Here is a 22,246-nt window from a genome sequence, read left to right as displayed (position 1 = left end):
CCACTTCACCTAATGGATAGATATATAGCTTTTTCTCGCTGCTGCCCCCCGCCCTTCTCCTCTGATATTGCAACCGAAGGTGGCAAGCCAATCTTCCCCCTCAAGACACATCAGGTCTCTCCTAGAGTAGTTCTTATGACCTCCCCTAATTTTGGATTGGAGTGATGCTAGGAAGATAACCATAATTCTTGCAGCTCTTAACAATTTCCTTTAAAGCATGGTTTTCTCTTATGTATTTGGCACATAGGTAATTGCTGGGGGGTAGGGGCATGGCTACACTTGAAGGACCAGTATGGATACCTCTGAGTGAGTACAACAGAGATATGGCATGATCTCTCTTTACATTCAGTTGGGATTTATCATTATCAAATATGAGATTCAGTAAAATTCCTCAGACAGAGGAAAAGCCCCATTCAACATCCTCTTAGATGTGTTCATCTCCTACTACATGTTAGGTACATAGGTGTCTGGGGCATGAAAAGACTGATCACTGAAGTATAGAGTTAGTTGGGGAGGGGGCTTCACACAAATGTATGAAGGAAATGAAAGTCAAAAGTAGTGAGTGCCAGAACACAGCAGGTGCTTTGGGAGTTCAGAGACACGAGAGGTTATTTCTGATAATCTGGGGTTAAGGCAGAGATGGGAATGGAGAAAAGAGAGAAATACTAAGGATGGCTTCATGGAAGAAGTAACATTTGCACCAAAATAGAAAGGATGGACAGATTTCAAAAATCTTTTCCCAAAAGAAGAGCTTTTCAAGTAGAATGAGGCAGCATGAGCAAGAGAGAGCTGGGGAATGAGTTTTTCAATTTGACCACACTGTAGCGTATGTGAAAAGGAACAGCAGGAGATACAATTTGAAAAGATGAGTTGGGTCAGATCATAGAACTTGACTACCAGGTTGAGAACGGTGGACATTCATCTGCAGATGTTAGTAGTCATTGACAATTGGATGATTAATATAAAATCACTCTCACCAAGGCTCTTTTCTTTCCAGGTTCCCAGGTTAGGGTGTTTAACCTCAAGCCTGAATTAGTATGGCACAAAGACAATACCATTGCATATTTAATTTTTTATGCACCTGCTTTCCTATACTGCCTTGTTCTTACAAGATTTTAAGGTAACACAAAGGTAGCTAATAAGACAAGCTATATTAAAGGGGAAATCAAGCAGAATAGTAAAATGAAGTCAGAGAAGTCAATTAAGAAAATGTATGTCTTAAAGCTCAATTTGACCCTAGTAGGTATAGGAGCCATTTTGAAAGGAATTTGTTCTAGCTGCATCTCTATCCTCTTCAACAAAACCCACTCAAATTAGATCAAGAAAATAGAGATAGGGGGATATTTATGAATATAATTCTCAAAAAAAAAAAATCAGAGAATAGAAACTCAGAAGCACCCAGTCCAGAGAAGGACTAGAACACCAAAGAGTGAAAAACAGAGGCCACTTTTTTTATTTCCAAGAAACCATCTTGTCTCCTTCTTCTCCTTTCCACTCTTTTATCTGACTTAAACTCATTCGCCTTGCAAATGACCCTAAATGGTGTCTCTATTATTGAATCTCCATAACCTTTCTGTTTGTCTTTGCACAGCTAATTAGCTCAGCCTCCCGGTGTCTCATTTGCAAATATTTTGGAGAGAAAATTCATTGACCTAACTTGAGTAAGATGTCTACCTTAAGCCAGTCATTTCTGTGAATGAAAATGAGGTCATGTAATTTGGCTCCATTTAGGCCAACCATTTCAGCATGTGGAAGGAGGTACTGTCCAGAGAAAAAGGCTGTAGGAGGGACTCCATCCATATGTAAATGCATCTCTTACATAAATTCCAACATTGCTTCAAAGAATCCTAAATTTTTTTTTTTTTTTTTTTTTTTTTTTTGGTTCTTGGTCCCTTTGGAGAATATCATGGAAGACAGAGATCTTTTCACCTTAAAAGCCTCATGAGGCACATTCAAAATCTTGCATGTGGTTCAGGTGGGTTCAGGAGGCTCTGGAAATTTGAGTTACATGACTTGAAATGTCCATAATATAAAGCAAGCCAACTATTTAGGAGAATCACACCCACAATATATCCAAATAATGCTGAAAAATTATGAGTATCCTTTGAAAATAAAAATTTGAAACTGCTAGGTCCTCCCACATAGCAGGCCCTATACTAATTTCAGTAAGGGACAGGAAATGGTATGAGACTAGATTTCCTCCCTCAACGAGCTCACAGTCTGCTGAGTGCATGTGTCAACGACTAGATTTAATCTGAGACAGCCTCACTACAGGGCAGCAAAATGAGTAATGTGCTGTGGACTCTCAGAGGAGAGAGTGATTAATTCTGAATAAAATATAACACTTCACAAGCTTACATTTCTCTCCATGCAACATGATTGCATATATCAACATCATTTTGAAGAAACCTGGGCAATTCAGAAAAGTTTTTTTATCCTTTTTGATTCATGAAATCCACACTACTGTAATATGCTATAGAGCAGAGAATGGGGGGCTTTACAGACTTAAGATTATTTTACCACCCTATTGCTCACAAACTATGGGTCTTTACATAAGGGGCCCTACTTCTCTGAAGCTCAGTTTCTTCACCTGTAAAATAGAGATGAGATACCTATTTTGCATTGATTTTTTTTAAAATTTTTTTTTTCAACGTTTATTTATTTTTGGGACAGAGAGAGACAGAGCATGAACGGGGGAGGGGCAGAGAGAGAGGGAGACACAGAATCGGAAACAGGCTCCAGGCTCCGAGCCATCAGCCCAGAGCCTGACGCGGGGCTCGAACTCACGGACCGTGAGATGGTGACCTGGCTGAAGTCGGACGCTTAACCGACTGCGCCACCAGGTGCCCCTGCATTGATTTTTAAAGAAATAACGTTTAGAGGCACCTGGGTGGCTCAGTCAGTTGAGTGTCTGACTCTCAATTTCAGTTCAGGTCATGATGTCACAGTTTGTGGGTTCGAGCCCAGCATCGGGCTCCTCGCTGACAGTGCAGAGCCTGCTTGGGATTTTCAGTCTCCCTCTCTCTCTGCCTGCCCCCCCATTGGCTCTCTGTCCCCCTCTCTCAAAATAAATAAACATTAAGAAAAAAAAAAAAAGAAATGATGTGTATAAGACACATAGCATAGCCTCTGGAACATAGTAGGGGCCCTGAAACGCTAGTCGTTAATTTTATAGTCAGATATACACATTCTCTATCAGAAAGTATTAGGATTTCTAATATGGGAAAAGTTAAAATATTCTTTATGTTAGGACTCTATCAATCAGCTATTATCACATTATTACTGTATAACAAACTTCTCCCCAAAACCCGGTGGCTTACAATACCATTGCTCTGTAGATAGACTGTCAGCTGGTCTAGGTCAGCTGAATTTGATCTGTTTTAGGAGGTAGATCAGTTGGTCTTGCCCCAGGTTAGGGGTTTCATTCAAGTCAGCTCCACAGTTTTAATTCTGGAGCCAGGCTGGCCTAACAGACCTGAGCATGATCACAGAGAGTGAGCATTGCCATGCAAGCAGGCCTCAAACCTCTGCTAACATCTCTTCGGCCAGAGAAAATCACAAAGCAAAACCAAAATTAAAGGGTGGTAAAGTGCACTCTACCACAATGAGGCCAATAATTCAATCTAACACAGTCTCTGTGTGAAAGAAAAGTCAGAAGCTCAGTGAGCATCTGAGAAAGAGAGCACCGGAGAGCAGAATACACAGAGATGCAATTAGACTTCTCTCCATTATCCACAGTCTACTTAGTCATTTGGTGGCCATCTTCTTCCTTGAGTGCAGGAACGTGGGAAGAACTAGAAACACTGTAGCCTCTCTGCCTTCTGTGGCCCCAGGGCACAGTCTCCTTGCATTGACCACAGTCCACATGGTGCCCCTTCCTTGCGTGCCATGCAATGACTTCTCACACCAACCATCCAGAGTGAGACCAGACTTTACAACTTAAGGGCACAGCCTCCACAAGACTGCCCTTACTTTAGACCTCAGCCATAAGTTTGGGGGCCCCCATGACACCCACAAGTCTGATCAGCTGGCTGCAAAATTGGGGGGTTCTTCTTCTCTGCATAGGTTCAGTGATTCATAACAACTCAAAGAATTCAGGGAAGTGCTATACATATGATTCCAGTTTTATTATAGCAAAGGGATACAAATCAGAACCAGCCAAAGGGAGAGTGAGGTCTGGTGGGAGGATCCCCACACATCCATTGTCCTCTTCCTGGGGTGTCAGTTTGCCTTATCCTCCTGGCATATCAATGTGTGACAATATGCAGAGGATTGCCATACAAGGAAATCCACCTGAACTTTGGTGTCTAGAGTTTTTATTGGGGTTTCATTATTTAGACATGATTGGTGGAATCATTTGCCATGAAGTTGATCTCAATCTTTTTATTTTTCAAATTTCTTTTTTTTTTTGTTTTAGTTTTGAGAGAGAGAGAGGGCAAGCAGGGGAAGGACAGAGAGAGAGGGAGAGAGAATCCCAAGCAGGCTCTGCACTGCCAGCACAGAGCCTGATGTGGGGCTTGAACTCATGAACCACGAGATCATGACCCGAGCTAAAGTCAAGAGTCGGATACTTAAACCAGCTGAGCCATCCAGGTGCCCCAAGTTGATCTCAACCTTTGGTGTCATGGCATCTATATGCTGGATTATCATTTTATCACCAACTCTCTTTATGCCTGCCATCTGTCATCTTATTTGCATAAACCATCATTGCTATCATGAATAAAGACACTCCTATCAACTTAGGAAATCCCAACAACGTAGAGGATACATCCCAGGAACTGGGAATAAAAGCCAACCAAATTCTTTATTACAACCCGTCTTTGTCTTCCATTAGACTTCAAGTTCTTTGGGGCAGATGAGATGACCTCCTCATCTGTGCATACTTCACACCTTGCAGCCTAGCACTGTCCCAGGGAAATATTGATTAAATTGGTAAAGGTAAAGCCTTAGGTGCACCTGGGTGGCTCATTCAGTTAAACCTCTGACTCTTGGTTTCAGCTCAGGTCGTGGTCTCGCAGTTTGTGAGTTCAAGACCTGCATCAGTCTTCATGCTGACAGTGCAGAACTTGCTTGGGATTCTCTCTCCCCCTCTCTCTCTGCCCCTTCCCTGCTCACTCTCTCTGTCTCCAAATGAATAAATAAATAAATAAATAAATAAATAAATAAACTTAAGCAAAAAAAAGGTAAATCCTTAGATAGTCATAGAGCTTTAGAGTAAAAGAGTTGGAAGAGACTTTGGAGATCATTTAGATATTCCAACACATTCATTTTATACATGAGAAAAATGAAGTACCAGAGGGTTCAGGTGATTACCCAAGAACCCACCGAGCAAACTGAAGACCTACTTTAGAGTTTTATCCTCCCAGACTGGACACCTGCTCCTACCACCCTACCCCTTCATTCATGAACACAAACCTCAGCATACACACTCTACTTTCTTCCTTACATCAAAGAAACCAATGATTTGCTATGAAAAAGGAAAAGGTATCAGCTATGAAGACAAGAAGTGAAACACGACTCTTGTGTAAACCTTTGATGTAATGTATCTAATTCCTGACTTTTCCATGCTTCTTCCCTGCACTGCCCTAAGAAGTAAAGTACATTCCATTTTCAATAGCTTGTTAGAACATATGGCTCCTAAGAAGGATGCAGTCTGTTGTTTTTGTTGTTCTGTTTAATCTCTGCCTATCGCCTATCCTTTAAATTAAAAAAAATACATAAACTCTAGGATCAAAGCTATAATACATTTTAATACTCTCATCTGGAAGCAAGACTTGAGTTATTTTTCCTAAACAAGCTTAATACACTCTAGCAGTTCTCCATTTACACACTTATCCAGCAGGGAACAGAACACACCTCTAGCATCTATCCTGGTACACTGAAGTGCTCAGAGAATGTTGGATGAATGAATAATAAAATCAGTACTTAGATAATCTCCAGCATATGAAGATTAATCTAGCCTGATGCTTCTTACTCTCCTTATCTTAAACTCTCTGCCTTCCTACCAGCACTGAGAGATCATAGTACTGCTTATCCATGTGGAAGGCCACCTTTCTATTTTACATACCTTTCCTGGTCGTCTTGTGAAGAAAATATATGCACCATGAAATATGGTAACTGTATTATTTATAGAGCTTTTAAACCTATTACTTTTTGTTTCTGAAGGTGAAACAAAAGCATGGAAGAGGCAAAGGCTGGTAGCATTGGATATACGCCAATGCTTATATACATGTGCTTCCCTAGATGTAAACCCTGAGTTCATGTTTGCTGAATCTGAATCCTAACGGAAGTCTCAAGATAACAGGCATCTCAATCTTCTATTGTCAATAATGAAACCATAATAGGGGAAAATGCATTTGTCTTTCAGTGAGTTCAACTCATGCCTACCCCAAACTGGCTCCTTACCGACTGGCAGGACAGCTCCTCTCTCCCCCTTTGCTGCTCTCAGTCTTTTTGAACACCTGTTTCACCTGCATTGTGCAAATCTGTGCATTTCTCTATGTGAAGCAGCAGCCCTGGTATTGTGAGGTCTACAGATACAGGTAAAGTTCAGTTTTTTTAGTTTTCCTTTCTGAAGGTGATACAACGAGTGCCCAATGTCACTGTACAACTTGGTTGAACATACACCCTAAATTTTTCATTAACAACAGTTGGGTCTCCGGGGTTCTATGCTACCAGTGTCAGGATAGAACACCAAACACAGTTAATAGGTGGAGTCCTGGGGTGAGCCATGTCATGGGGGGCGGGGAAGATCTTCACATTGGTTGTTAATGTGTAGATTAAATGCGTTTACCAAATGAATGCATTCATTCCCTGGTGGTTTGGATATCATATAGACCAGAGGTCAGCAAACATTTCTTACATAGGGCTAGACAATAAATACTTTAGGCTCTGTGGACTAGACAGTGTCCGTTGCAATTACTCAGTACTACTGTTGTAGTGAAAAGCAGACATAGACAATCAATAAAAAGTAGGTGTGACTGTGTTCCAATAAAACTTTATTTACAAAAAGAGGTGTTGAGTTGGATTTGGCCTATGGACTTAGTCAGCTGGCCCTGATTTACAAGAGAGATTGGCTTAAATTAGCTTGAGTTTTTCAAAAGAATGTTAAAATTAAAATGTTTGTTGATGGTATCATTGTTCTCATTGCTTTGAACACTAGACTCGGGGCAAATCTTTACCACCCCGGGTTTTAATTTCTGTAAGGATAAATTAAGGGTAAAATGTGGGGAACTATACCATAGGTATTCAAACTATTGTCTTCTGAAAAGGCCTGCCTGACCTCCAAAAGGAAAGGCAGAAAAGGGGCTGCTCTTTTTGAGGTAAGGCTTGGACAAACTCCCCTTCACAGACTCCATGATGCTCCTGAGGCACCGGAGCCCCAGCAACCAGTGAAAGATTGAAAACTACTGAATGATGTCTAAGATTGCCATTTATACCCTAAATTCAGCAATTCAAGTATGATTGCTTGGAGTAGAGAATTCATTTTTGTCTCAAAACCAGATTTTTCTCCTCATCGGAAGGCATATATTCAGATAAGTAAAATTCTGAATCTGGGAGACAAGCAGGGATAGCTAAATGGATGATGGCTAGGTAGTCCTGCCTTTATCACCAACCATGCAACACTAGACCTTAACTCTCTTATCTGCAATGTAAGTATAACAGATTAAATATATTTTTGTGTTAAACTCTATAATTCAGGCCTTCTGGTCTATCTGTCCCCTTTGTGCAAAAACATTTTGTGACTACTGATTATTTGTTTCATTAATGTACTCAGCAAACATTAATTGAACATCTACCATATGCCAAACACATTGCGGGACCCTAGGGAACCAAAGATATTAAGACTTAAGTCTATTTATTGGGAACTAATTTCATCTATAAACAGTTACAAGAGTAAAAAGTTTCAAGCTGAACAAGAAAGCTGATACAAACTAATTTGTGAGTTTGGAGATTAAAAAAAATAAACATTGCAAATAGATCAATCTGGACTGGGAAGGCTCATCTTTTAAACAAATGTTTTTCTGAGCAACTATTCTGTGGCATTTCTGTGCTAGGTGTTAAGGCATTGTAAATTTGGGTAAAATCACAACAAAGTAAACCCAAAAGAGAAATTCCATATTCAAGGAACTCTCATCCCAGGGGTGGAAAATAAAAACATGTGAATGAATAATTGCAGAACAATGAGCTAAATACAGCACTAGAAGCAAGAACAGAGAGCAGTAGGCAAACTTTCCAGTGAACTAAAGACAACAGAGGGATGGAGACGGAATAGAGTATTCGACCCAGGCGTGTGCAAACTGTAGTACTTGGGGATCAGAAAATTTTCCTATGTGTTTGGAGTATAAGGAGCAGAGGAGGGCTGGCAAAAGATAAGGGCAGGAAGCCAGATTCGAAGATTTCTGGGCTTGCCTGAGAAGTTGGCGTTTAATTTATTAGCAAAATAGAGCCACTGACACTCAGAAACAGGAGAGGGTCATTCTTGGATCCTCAGGAAGAGAGTGATATGGAGCAGGCAGATTCATACTCAGGACCTAAGGTAGTAGGCTTATATTAGTCCTCAGAAGAGAAAACAACACATACATACTCTCTCTCTCTCTCTCTCTCACACACACACACGCACATGTGCCCACCACAACCCTCCCCCAACATGCACGAATGCACGCACATGGGCAGCCATGGTTCATTTGTTCTGAACTGAAAGGAATTTCATAGAAAATTATCATCCAAGCCCTTTCAACACAAATCACTTGTTCTAAATGGAATGATAGACAAAGAATAATTTTGACTTGTTCTAAATGTTATTTCTGCTTTGTCATTGCAAGAGGTGAACAAAATATGTCTTGGTAGTTACTGGCTGGGACAACCTGAAAGCTGAGACCCCATGGCAGTGATAAACTTTTTTTGTTTTCCCGCCACCTGGATAAAAGTAGAATAGAAAACCCCATAAATGTTGGCGATTCTCTTGTAGTAAGTGCTTTCTGGACAACCAAAGTAATTTCTCAATGAATATGAGTTTGGAGAGAAATGGGACTGAAAATGCAACGCTGATTCCTGGTTCAGTTTTAAGTTTTGAGAGTACCACACTGTGGCCCCTCACCACCATCAATTGTATCACAGCAGCGTTTATCTTCTCTAAGGGAAAGCCATTTCGAAAACCCATCTACACAAACTGTGAGTATATGAAGTTTAATTTTCCTTCCATCTCCCCACCCTCCCCAGAGTTGCAGTTCAGTGGTAAAGTGATGGCTGAACTCTGGAATGAAATATCTACAAATGGTTGTATAATGCTTTTGTGACTTGCTCTCATTCTTACAAGCTCTCCCTCTAGTTATCCACCATTTTTTTTTGTTATTTTCTTTCACTTTCTGTATTTTCTCAGCTTTAGCTTGCAATTAAAAAAGAGGGGTGCCTGGGTGGCTCAGTAGGTTAAGCGTCTGACTTCGGCTCAGGTCATCATCTTGCATGTCCTGAGTTTGAGCCTGGCGTCTGTTTAAGATTCTGTCTCCCTTTCTTTCTGCCCCTCCCCCACTTGCACTCTGTCTCTCTCTCCCAAAAATAAATACACGTTAAAAAAATTTTTTAAATGTAATTCCATTTAAAATGTTTTTTTTTTTAATGGAGTATTGGAGTATAATTTTCATGAGTGGTAGAAACCTGGGCAGGAAACTCCTTATGTGCAGATACACACATGCATTATTAAATAATTATGAGCCCTGTCCTGTTGTGAGTCATCAAGAATGATTTTGAGTATATATATATATATATATATATATCTCCAGATACTTTGTAAAAGACTTTTCTAACCAATTCAGATACAACTTGACCTCTTTGTAGCTTCACAACATTGGGCAAGTTACTTTATTCTGTGCATTTCTTGAATCACCACTGAGGATGAACACATTTTCATGATTTTAGCCATCTCTTCTTCTCTGAATTGCCTACGTACATTTTTATCCATTCTTTTCCAACAGGGTCACTCTTCTATTTCTTATTTATTTGTATGAGTTGTTTATTCCTTTGTGATTTTCTTCCCATTGCCTTTAGGCACAGAGAGGTTTTTCCCATTGCAAAATCAGGTAGATTAGCATTTCCTTGTTTTTTAAATTTCTTTTAATGCTTTTTAAATCTAATGTTAATGTCATCATACAGTTTGAAGTAGAGATCAAACTACTTTATCTAACTAGTCGCTTGTTTTCCCAGCAGATTTTATTACTTAATATTTCTTTTCATCATTTATTTCTCAACTGATTATATGCCACCTTTATCATACCTACATATTCATGTATATTTATGGCTTCATTATATACATAATTTATATTATGTGAGTTTTTATATTATATACTTACATATTAATTTATATACAATTAATTAGTTCCTAGACTATCTTTTCTGTCTCATTAACATGCCAGCTTATTCTCGGTCTGTCACTATACTTTAAAAATTATAGTTTCATTTATTTAGCTATAGTTTTATAATAAGTTTTAATAAGCAGTTAGATTGATGTATCTTCATTACTCTTCAGTTTTCAAACATTTTTTACTTCTCTTTCTTGTTCATCTTTCCAGATAAACTCTAGAATAAATTGTAAGGCTTTTTTAAAATTTCTTTTTTGAATTTTGATACTTTGGGGAAATTTTAATGTTTACACAATTAAGTCCTCAGTTTTAAAGACATACTATATTATGCTTCTCCATTTGTTCATTCTTTATTTAAAAAAAAATTTTTTAATGTTTGTTTTTGAGAGAGAAGGGGGGCAGGGCAAAGAGAAAGCCGAAGCAGGCTCCAGGCTCTGTGCTGTCAGCACAAACCCCTAGATGGGGCTTGAACTCAGGAACTGTGAGATCATGACCTGAGCCTAAGTCGGACACTCAACCAACTGAGCCACCCAGGCCCCCCAAATTTTATAGCTTTTTGATATCTGCATTTCCTGTTGGATTGATTTTGTGTGTGTGGGTAGTGTTTTTTAGGTTTATTATTAGGCTTGAAAACTCTGACTTTTTCTTTCCTGGGGAAAAAAAAAAACTTTATAGATGTAAATGGTCTATTCTTGACAATTTGCAAGAACCCAGTAAAATAATCTGGCTCTAAATCCTTCCTTTGAAAGAATTGTTTTTTTTTTTTAAAGGACTGATTTGTTACCCTCTTTCTATTATTTTATTTTATTTTATTTTATTTTATTTTATTTTATTTTATTTTATTTTATTGTTTTAATGTTTATTTACTTTTGTGAGAGAGAGAGAGACAAAGTGTGAGTGGGGGAGGAACAGAGAGGGAGACACAGAATGCAAAGCAGGCTCCAGGCTCTGAGCTGTCTGCACAGAGCCTGACAGGGAGCTCAAACTCAGGGGCTGCGAGATCATGACCTGAGTTAAAGTTGGACACTTAGCTGATTGACCCACCCAGGTGCCCCAAATTATCCTCTTTTTAAACTGTGTTTTCACATAACAAATTTCCCCCCAGATATTTCTAGTTCATTGAGATTATTGAGTCTCAGCGTAAGATTTTGAGTCGTATGTTCTTATAATGTTATTGCCTTTTATAACTCTTTTAATATTCTCATCCTGTATGTGTTACCTTTCATATATTCTTACAAGAACTATATTTTTGCTGGTTTTCTTTAAAAGACCAGTTCTTAGATTTAATAAATTCTGTATGCTTTCTCTTTTCTAACTTATTAATTTTTGCTTTTTTCATTTTTTCTTCCTTCTTACTTTCTCTGAAAACATTGTAATGTTTGAATTGACTTTATAGTGTAAGTATTTTGTTTTGATTCTTGTGAAACAAGAAAATCATTCAAGATCAACAATTAAAGTTTGGGCCACGTTCTTTACATTTTCACATGTCTCTAATTATGACTTGATTTTTTCTCTGACCCACCTAGTTTTCAGAACAGAGAGGTTTCCTTTTCAAGTGGAATTTAGTTAATAATTTCTAGTTTTATTGTCCTGATCAGAGAACCTGGCCTGTAAAATTTCTGCTCTGGGGAATTTACTATAGTTTTGCCATCGTATGGCATAACCTGTAATCTGTAATTTTCTAAATAAATCATAGATATTAGAAAAGTAAGCCTCGGGGCGCCTGGGTGGCGCAGTCGGTTAAGCGTCCGACTTCAGCCAGGTCACGATCTCGCGGTCCGTGAGTTCGAGCCCCGCATCAGGCTCTGGGCTGATGGCTCAGAGCCTGGAGCCTGTTTCCGATTCTGTGTCTCCCTCTCTCTCTGCCCCTCCCCCGTTCATGCTCTGTCTCTCTCTGTCCCAAAAATAAATAAACGTTGAAAAAAAAAAAAAAAGTAAGCCTCATTCCTATTCTTAAACTAGAAACATACCTTTACTATGTTAAACTAGTTTTAGTAATTATTTACCATTCTATTGTCACTACCACACCCCCTTTTTTTTTTGGGTACAGCTGTTTTTTCAAAGGTTTTGAGAGCATGCTAAGACCTTCCTTTCATTTTATATTTTCTATAAACTTCTTCCTGATTTTCTTATGATATTTTTTAGTTTTGATTCAGTGTTTGATAATGCCCTTGGCTCTTGTCACAACAAATCAAGATTCTGCTTTATGTTTTAAGGTAAATCACTTATAGTCCTTTTTTTGATTGTGAATGTATTTTACAAGGAGGATATAATATATTACATTGGCAAGTACTTTAGTTTGAACAGTAACTACAAAGCTTTTTACATACATTGAATTAAGTGAGAACCGAATTAGTTACATCATAGTGACTTAAAGCTTGTGGGTAAACTCAAGTCCTACATCGAAAATAACTGAAAATCTTAAGTTAAAAACAAGTTTCATAAACAAATATTCTAACAGAATCTCCTAATAAGTCATTTAGTCTCAAAAGTCCTTGGAACTTTCTATTACAATATCCAGCAATTTTATTTTCAACTCTGTATCTTTCTTGATAGCCTTTGGCAGATCAACTTTATAATGAGACGGTCTAGAAAGAATACAAACTTAATCTTTATGGAAACAGATGTGACTATTTGCAAACCCTTCCCTTCCTTGCAAACAATCTGTAGTGTCTTGCCCAGGACATGTCTTCCCAAATGACGTGTGCAAAAAGAGTACCATTCTTTCAAGCTTCCTCATCAACAGCAACTGATCTAGGGAGGCAACACTCACTTCCGTTCATCATTATGTTCTCCAATCAAAGCTGAATTACATGAAGGCCTTATAATTTTCCGTCCACACTGGTCATTCGTGTGCCCACCTGGCCTGCTTTTCAGATCATTAGTCTAAGGATGGTGTGATGTGTCCAGCACTCCACTCAGTTGCTGTGACTACCAGGCCTTCGTCAGGATGGACACTTGGGGCATCATCTTCTTCCCAACATCTGGGTCCCTGGAACATGGAAACAATGACATAAATGAAAAATCCACACAGCCATCTCCTGGGCTCTTCTTACCCAGCTGCACACATTATTTTGGGAAATAAGCGATCCTGGTGCCCCTGCTTTTTCTTCTCTCTGCTTCACACCCCTCCCAAGCAAGCCTGGCTCTTCTTCTGGGAGGTGTGGCATCTAGTTGTATATATCAAGTGAAGCTTGGATGAATATGAGGGGGTGTGTAGGTGCACAGGGGTGAAACAGAGCTTTCATGTCTTCACAAAAATAGGGCCAGCTGCAGAGGCACTGTCATCTCCGATGTTTGGTTGGTATAGACCTGTATAGAGTTGGGGGCTGGCAGGCCATAAACCTTGGAATAAACGAGGTAGAGAGAATACAAGAGCACATCCAGTTTGTTTGTTTATAAATTTTAGAGTGTGTTAGGATCCTTTATATCATGGCAACACTGATGAAATCCAATTGTTTGGGCCTGAAGGTGCTAATCTCATCAGAAAACATTTGTAAGGCCCATCTACAAAGTGTGTAAAAGCTCTGTGGATGCAGACGTGGGTAGGGCCGGAGGGATAAAAACAGTGGTGTTGGCACAGTGCATCCTGGGAAGTTTAAGCTTCCTAAAGCAAAGCCATTTGGGCAGGTTGGAGAGAAAGAACCCAGCAGATGTACATGATAGCTCCTCATTCTTTCAATTCAGAGTCCTACAGAAGGGCATACAAAGTCACTTTTAAGTGGTTACAGTCTAGTAGATGCATAAAGGAAGATCTTGCAAAGCAGAGTGTTACATAACCATATGAAAGAAAACTTTGTGAGAGAGGCCTGGGTAGTCCTTAAAAAGAACGTGGTATCTGAATTGGGCTTTTTAAGAAAATTTTAAGAAAAACTGCCAAGACATAAAGAATATCCGCTACACAGGGTACTTCGTGAACAAAGTCCTCCGTGGAGGTAGCAGGTTTGTGATTTAACCCCCCTCCAACACATAAGAAAGAGCAATAAGAGACTAGAACAGAAAGGCAGATGGAAATTGGATTCCATTCAAGGAAGGCCTTGAATGTCAGCTGAAGACCCTTGGACTTTATTCTCCAGGCAAAAAAGAATGCAATGATACTAAGAGGACTGACCGTTCATCCATTCATGCAGAATTCACCAGACACGCAGTGATAAAGCATTGGGGCTTCTCTGGTGACCCTTCACGTAGGCTGGTCACTGCAGGGCGTCCCGGCCCTCCTGGACTTCTCAGCTGACGTGACTCCTTTATGGAGTGTCCTGTATTAGATCAGCAGTTTTCCATAGCACGCCTTTCAAAGGAAAGATGTGAAGCTGTCACCTTTGTCTGGTAAGCATTAGAACATATTTTAAAACATATGAGGATCTATCAAAACATCTGAAGATATAGCCGATATTTGCCCAACAGAGATAATTGATTCTGCAGTGTGTGCCAAATTATATGAAACATTCGTTTAGCATCTAAAAATAGCGTTTGGTGTTTCTTCAGATATATTCTCATTTCTGCTGATATCTGCCTTGGGCCTCACAGTTTTCATTCTGTTTTCTGACTTTCAAGATATATATCGTGGAATGGAGGTAAGTGGTATTCATTTCCACCTCTGGGGTGACTCATATGTGCAATGGGACCATATTTGCACTGTAATTTGCAAGTCAGGTATTACCGTATTCTCTCCAACCATTTCATGTTGTCGAGGCTATTCTGACTTCCTAGAGGAACAAATAACTCATCACACGTATGCTAACCTCTGCTTGTTCCCATATCATCTGTATTATCAATCTGGAACATTTATCCTATTCACACCTAAAAATGCTGTTTGGATACTTTATTCATCCATGTTATGCTAATATGATAAATTGATGTGCTAATTCAGTAATTCTTCAAGTGTCGTTTTTTAAACATATAGTAGAAATCCTTTATAATGTAGTTGTAAGGAGTAAGAAAAAGTTGACTTGTAGGCCAATCAGGTTCTGTCTGTCAGACATTGACTATGGGGAGATTTATTTCAGTGGGCGTCACTTAATCCAAGGGGTGGTGGGTTAAAATAAAATTTAAGAAGAGGTCATTGAACCCATTCTTAGAGCCAGCATTGTGGGAGAAATGAAAGAGAGGGATTGACTCTTGACTTGCAGTCTATAGTTTTGTTGAGGACATTGTGTCCTATGCGAGTGAAATGATGACATGGCCACCTGGGACCACCTGTGCTTGTAGAGGGTGTAGAGAGAAGTGGGAAGAACACAGGAAGGAGGAGCTCTCACGGGGCCTGTACGCTGTACCATCATGGAGGGCCTCGTGGAGGAGGCTCAACTTGATCTGGGTCCAGAGGATAGGCTGGATTTTGCTAGGTTCCTAGGTAAGGGTATTTCAAACCAGGAGAACAGCCTGAGCACAAGCAGAGAGGGCTGCAAGAATCTCTTTTGTCTTGGAAATGCAAAAGAATGTAAGGTGGCCAAAATAAAAATCGAAAGCAAGACTTGTTTCACAGAATGCTTGGAAGATTGGCAAAGCCTGAGTCAACATGCTGTGGAATGTGAGGAAGGCGTGGTGTGGCTGGACAAAGGTGGCCAGGGGAGTTTGGGCTTTCTCCTGAGAGCAACAGAGAGTCACTGAAGATATCTGAGCAGGCTTTCCAGCAGGGCTTTTAGGACAGCCCAATTACGTGATGGCAGCCTAATTACGTGATGCTATATGCTTGAGCAGAGAGTCTATGGAGGGAGATGCAGTTAGGAAATGAGAACCTAGACCATTTAGTCACTTACAAGACATTATGAAGCTCCCGAGCATGCTTGGCACTAGCGAGCCCAAGATGTGTAAGGCGTGGGCACAGCTCTCAAGTAGTTCAGAGGCTAGGAGGGAAGACCATCCTGTGGGCAGATAATTCCAAAGCAGTGTGACAAGTGTTTTCCAGGCCAAGGGATGGAGAGGAGTCCTCTCAGATCAGGGCAGGAGCAGCAGGGAGGGGAAGGATCAGGTTCTCCACTACGCTCTGACCCACTGCCAGATCTCACAACGGTCTCCAGACAGCTCTGCACCCAGGTGCTCTGTCTCACAACCCTGAGAAAGGCAGTCTCTACATGAGGGGAGAGAATAAAGCGCAGTAACCCGCTGGGGATGCGAATTGACTGGGGATGAGAATTGCAAGGGGGCAATCAGATGCTGTGGAGGATCTGTGGTTTTAGTCCTAACAACAGCTCAGCCCCCATGTTTGACTTTGGGATCAGAAAGGGGGTTGTGGGAGTAGTCTTTTGCCACTGATGCCAGCATGGGAAGTTGTAGTGTTAATACCTATCAGTTAATCATAATTGGTGGCCAATAGGTACCCTTAAATCCGTAAAAGGAGGTGGGTTGTGTGCGTTCAACGTTGATCAAGCCATTAGACTTAGGGCTGGGAATCTTGGTTGGGAAAGTTTCCACCTAGTATCAAAAGTAACTGATAACCTCTGTGCCTTTTATGTTTTACTCATACGTCAATTTCACTGAATGAATGAACTCCAAGAAGATTTTAACTTTGGGAGGATTAGAAGTGATAGCATTATTAGATGAATGACTTAATCCTGCATCCTCTTACCTCCATTTGAAAAGATAAAAATGAAGAGAGACACACAGGTTCCAAAGTGTTTTGTCCCATGTCTGTGACCCATGGCACATTTTACCGAATGTTTACTCTCAGGCAGTGGAGGAAAACAGGCCAAGAGGCAGTCAGTTCTCATTTGAATTCTGGCTCTGTTTATTGATTGGCTTTGCATCCTTAGGCAAAGCACTGACCTCATCTGCGAATGGAGAAAGCAATGCCTACCCTCCAAGCTCAGAGAGCTGTTACAAATACATAAATTAAATAAGATAATTAATATTTATGTGTGTGTGTTTTCAAAATTTAAGGTCTGCATGGTATAAAGGTAAGATTCTTTTTTTAACAGTTCATCCCAACACTGACCTCATGGAGGGTTTCGATTTTGGTGGCAGCCCTCACCCAATTCTGTGTGGCCTTCCTCGTAGAGGTAAATTTCTGTACATCTCTTACACTTTTTCCAGGAAAATAAACAAATAAAGGGTCTCATTCTCGACAGGTACCTGTTTTTTAGATGGACCGTTTTTGTCTCCCAAAGTGATAGTTATTAATGGTTTGTAAGAACTGTGCATGTTCTCTTTGGGGGAAACTCTTGCAGAGTGATTTAAACTTCTCTAAAGGCTGCATAGAAATGTTCTCAGGATCCATGTTTAGCATGGAAGGCAAAACATCAAATTAACTCTAATTTTTGTCTCCCATGAAGGCATCGTAGTGTATTTTTCTAGTATTATCAATAAGCTAGTAGAGACTAGACCAGGTGACCTACAAGCTCTAAAATTCAATGAGACCTTTCAGCGTGAAGAGCTGTCTTCAGAAGGGCTTCCTTAATTAAGATTGGAAGGAAACCATTGCTCATCTAGTCAATTCTTACTCTTGAAAGTCTTCCCCTATAGTATTTTTCTTCTATTCACTGTCATTAAATGACTTTACCTACTCAGTGAAAGTCCTGGGTATTATTTTTTAAGGGACAGTTTTAAAAAAAAGATTCATGTATTGTAAATCCCTTGGGAAAAGGGTTCAAACAAATCTATGTAATCTATGTGTGTGTGTGACACATACATCATTGTATACAATGAGTGTAAAATTTCTCATACTCTAAGGAATTCCATTTGAGACTATATATATTTTTATGTATTTTATTTTTTTAAAGTTTTTATTCATTTATTTTGATAGATAGAACATGAGTGGAGGAAAGGCAGAGAGAGATGGGGAGAGAGAGAAAATCCCAAGAAGGCTCTCTGCTGACAGCGTAGAGCCCAATGTAGGGCTCGATCTCACAAACTGTGAGATCACTACCTGAGCCAAAAATCAAGAGTCAGATGCTTAACCAACTGAGTAGCCCAGGTGCCTGAGACTATATAGATTTTCAAATAACCCAAAAGGGGAGGAAAAAAAGTCTACATGTATGAAGGTATTCATCGTAGTATTATCTATGGTGGTAAAATTTTATTTTATCTTAATTATAAAACATTTTAATGTTTATTTATTTTTGAGAGAGAGACAGAGTGTGAGCAGGGGAGGGGCAGAGAGGGAAAGAGACACAGAATCGGAAACAGGCTCCAGTCTCTGAGCTGTCAGTACAGAGGCTGATGCGGGCTCCAACTCATGAACCATGAGATCGTGCCCTGAGCCAAAGTTGGACGCTTAACCGCTGAGCCACCCAGGCACCCCTATGGTGGTAAAATTTTAGATTCAACCTATATGTTCAAAAGTAGAGATGCTGTTTGTTTAAATCAATCGTTATACACCAATTTAAAAAAATGGTATAGGATCATTAAAAGTGATTATTGAGAAGACTATGACTACATGTGACAGAAAGTCTAGCATAACCAGAAGTGGAATGCAAACTTTGACCATTCCTATTATAAATGTGTAAACATTGTGAGTGCATGTGAACATAGAAAAAAGAGAACCCTCCCCAAACGGAAAGCAAAACCCATTTGATTTCTAGAGTTCCGCCATTCATTCAACAAACCATCAGGTGGCACCTTGTAAGTGGCCTGTGGCAGGTAGCAGTGATTTTTTTTTTCCTTTTCTTGATTTTGAGTATGTTATTGTGTTATCATTTCAGTCTGGCAGTAAAGTAATTCTCAGTGAATCACCAGCCAGGATTTAACTAGAAAATCTGTAGAAATGAAAGGCTGTAAGCTTTTGGTGTGAACACAAGCACACTGCCTTCTCAAGGGAGAACCAGGGAGCTGCTAGACTTGGTGGGGACAGCAGGGAGTAAAGTTGCCGCAGAAGCAGCTTTAAATAAGTACATCTGAGAGACAGGCCCCGGGCGGGCGGTGAGCACCCTGGCTGCAGGGGAATGTGGAAAGATGGTTTGATTGTTTTCTCCACCTGATTTCTCAGGATTTCATCCTTCAAAATCGAAAGCTCTGGCTATGGATCAAAAAAGAATTTGGATTCTATTCTAAAAGTCAATATAGGCACTGGCAAAAAACGCTGGCAGAAGATTCCACCTGGCCTCCCACAAACAGAACGGATTATTCAGGCGATGGTGAAAATGGATTCTACATCAACCGTGGCTATGAAAGCCCTGAACAGATTCCAAAAGCGAAACTCGAGATGGAAGGCCAAACCACAGAACAGCATTTTTGGACCAGGCTGTAATCAGAATTATTGTCATATGGGGTTAACAGCATCTCCTTGCTCCCAGAAACTAACATATTGTGGAGAGGTGATGATAGTCTACCTCTACCTTTCTTTATCCATCAGAGAATTCAAGGTGTATTTCTCGATGTATTGAACCTTGCAAAAAAGAACCTTAAATATGCTTATTTTGACTGTATCCTCCACTACTGAGGGAAAAACATGAACTTCCTCGATTGTCTTTTTTTTTTTCCCCCCTTAATATTGCATACCATTATCCTGGCGGAAATGCCCAAGCTTTTATGGTAGTGAAATTAGTGGTATGAACATCAGTAGAAGGAAAATTCAAGAAGAGTTTGGTCTTTGAAAGTTTCACCAATATATCTTTAATTCACAGACAAATAAAAGAATATGGGGGGAAAAAGTCTTTCTATCAATAAATTATCACAAGTTTACTGAACCTTATATTCACTTGCGACGACCATTTATGTACCTATCTTTTCCCAAGGTCACAAAATTCCTCTTTTTGCTTCTTTTGTATGGCTTTAATAAAGAAAGAAGAACTGAGAATTCCTTCAGAAAAATTAACTCTGTAATAAGTAGAGAATGATGGAGGTGCCTGTTAACTGCCTATAATCTTGGCTTGGGCACAGCTTATATCTAAGCCAACTCCACTGATGTTGGCATCACCCAAAGTATATTGTTTTGGTGGCAGCGAGCCTGAACGTCCGTGGTAGAGCACAAAGATAATGGGATAAATGTTAAAATATACTTTTCACTTAAAGAAGCATGACACTTTTATTTATTTTTTGCTATGGACAGATGAAACCCTCAGGTTCTAAGTCAAAAAGTTGGTTCAAACTCAGCATTGCTCATCTTAAAACACAACCCTGGGGAAGGGACTCCTAATGTTTGTGTCTACAGCATGACAAGCATCAGGCTGCTGAACGACCTCAAGTCCCATTTCATCTTTTCATTATTTTACTCAATCATTATGTGCGCACTAATGGCCACAAGAAAAGGTATATCCTCTGTAAATATATTCTGTACGCTATTACCTTTAATATATATCTACCTCTCGGTGACCTTGAGAGGACATACATCTCTAGTGAACCTTTTAAATTAGCTAGTAGGCTTTCCTTGTGACCATAAATTGAGTTTTGCTAATTTAACAGATCTTTAATGGCTCATAGGCAATTAGCTAACCAGTTCTATCCCACGAGCTCCAGTTATGTGCCTAATACTGTGATGGATGCATTCAATAATGCCTTTATAATTCTGTAATCCTTAGAGCTGAAAAAATGTTTTTAACATTTCAGCAATGCATTGCTGTATATAGTACTACATACTTTGTTATATACACCAGCAGCATAAATGCAAATTCCTATAAAAACAAACCCTTTTTATTTGCATTTTATTTGCTTTTTAACCTTTTCTTGGGTGGATGGCTTTAGAGAGGGATTATTTTAAAACGTGTCTAATTTAGTGACTACCAATGAAGATGAAAAGACAGAGTTCTAGATTAAGAAATGTATGCCAACCTAAAATATATGGCAGCTCAGATTTCTTGAACTGGCATATTTGTATTTAGTAATTTGACTTTCAGAATCAGAAGATTCAATTGACACACTATGACATTTAGATAACACAAAAAGATTAAAAAAATCTTTATTCAATTAATGTACAGCCTCCCTTGCCCAGTTTTTCCAACACTCTATTAGTTATCTGATAGATGATGATATTTATTTCATAGATCTTTTTTTTGTGTGTGTGGGGAGGGCACATAATAAAGTTGAACTCTATGCTTGACTTTGCTGAAAGTACTCTCAGAGAAGGGCTTAATAGTCTTGGAAGAAATGTTTGATAAAAGCACAATGAGCATGACCCTGGACAGTCTTAAGCTGCCCATCATGAAGCATGGACATTTTTATGGGAAAACTGATGACTAACTTTGTGAGCTTTCCTCTCAGGGTGAACACCACTGGAGCCTGAACACGACCTATGTGGAAAGGTATCATCGAATTCAATTTAGAAGTGCATTTGTGACCCAGCATAGCTAGGACTGCCTTGTGGAGTGGAGGGGTCTAGAATTCATTAGTAAGGTTTGACCTGAAGATCCTCAGGAGGTCCTTTCTGTCTCCACTTCCATTCCCTCTCCCATTGGCTGGCGTGGTAATCCCACCACACCCGAGTCTCTTGCTTTGGGTAAAATTTGCCCTCTGCAGTCATACTTTATTAAAAGGTAAGCACACCCTGGGAAAGGTAACACATTATGCTGATGCCACTCTCACCCTAATTTGACAATATTAGAAAAATTCCTTTCTTTTTTTTTTTTTTTTTTTTTTTTTTTTTTTACTATTACTTGAAAGGAGAGCATAAAAGGAAGGAGAAACTTAATGTAGAATAAAAATGAAGGGGTGACTTTGGATCACGGTATCCGGTAGAAGACACCCACCCCTCCCAGAGGACAAGGGGAGGAAGAGGGAGTTTCGGGGTTATCTGGAAACAGAACTGGTGTCATAAGAAAGGGAACGGATTAGACAGGGAACAAGGAAGAGAGATGGGGTCCCTATCATTGATAGGGTCATAAACCCTATCTATTCATTGAGTCTTCTGTTTAGTTACTTTATCTACCACGTTCCTTATTCCCTGATCATATCCTCTCACCCCCATTTAATTGAACTTTTTCTTTATTTAATGTCATGCTTTTAATTATGACATAAGAAGG

General features: G+C 39.6%; 1 protein-coding gene across 3 annotated transcripts in view; it reads left to right on the top strand.

Moving 5' to 3' along the window:
* The window catches only part of LOC147577366 (putative cation-transporting ATPase 13A5), a 115,999-nt gene extending 96,016 nt beyond the window's left edge, over positions 1-19,983 (top strand). For all 3 annotated transcript variants that reach the window (XM_086675012.1, XM_086675011.1, XM_086675013.1), the window contains 5 exons: positions 6,368-6,542; positions 8,972-9,174; positions 14,844-14,932; positions 17,273-17,353; positions 19,279-19,983. In XM_086675012.1, coding sequence (XP_086531138.1) covers positions 6,368-6,542; positions 8,972-9,174; positions 14,844-14,932; positions 17,273-17,353; positions 19,279-19,539 — 809 coding nt within the window. In that variant the 3' untranslated portion in view covers positions 19,540-19,983. The remainder of the gene's footprint in view (positions 1-6,367; positions 6,543-8,971; positions 9,175-14,843; positions 14,933-17,272; positions 17,354-19,278) is intronic.
* Positions 19,984-22,246: the final 2,263 nt, after the last annotated feature.

This window comes from Puma concolor, chromosome C2 (genome assembly GCF_028749965.1).
Source record: "Puma concolor isolate L17-30 chromosome C2, mPumCon1.1.hap2, whole genome shotgun sequence".
NCBI lineage: Eukaryota > Metazoa > Chordata > Mammalia > Carnivora > Felidae > Puma > Puma concolor.
The sequence above is the reverse complement of the archived record's forward strand: the minus strand, read 5'-3'. Positions and strand labels throughout refer to the sequence as shown.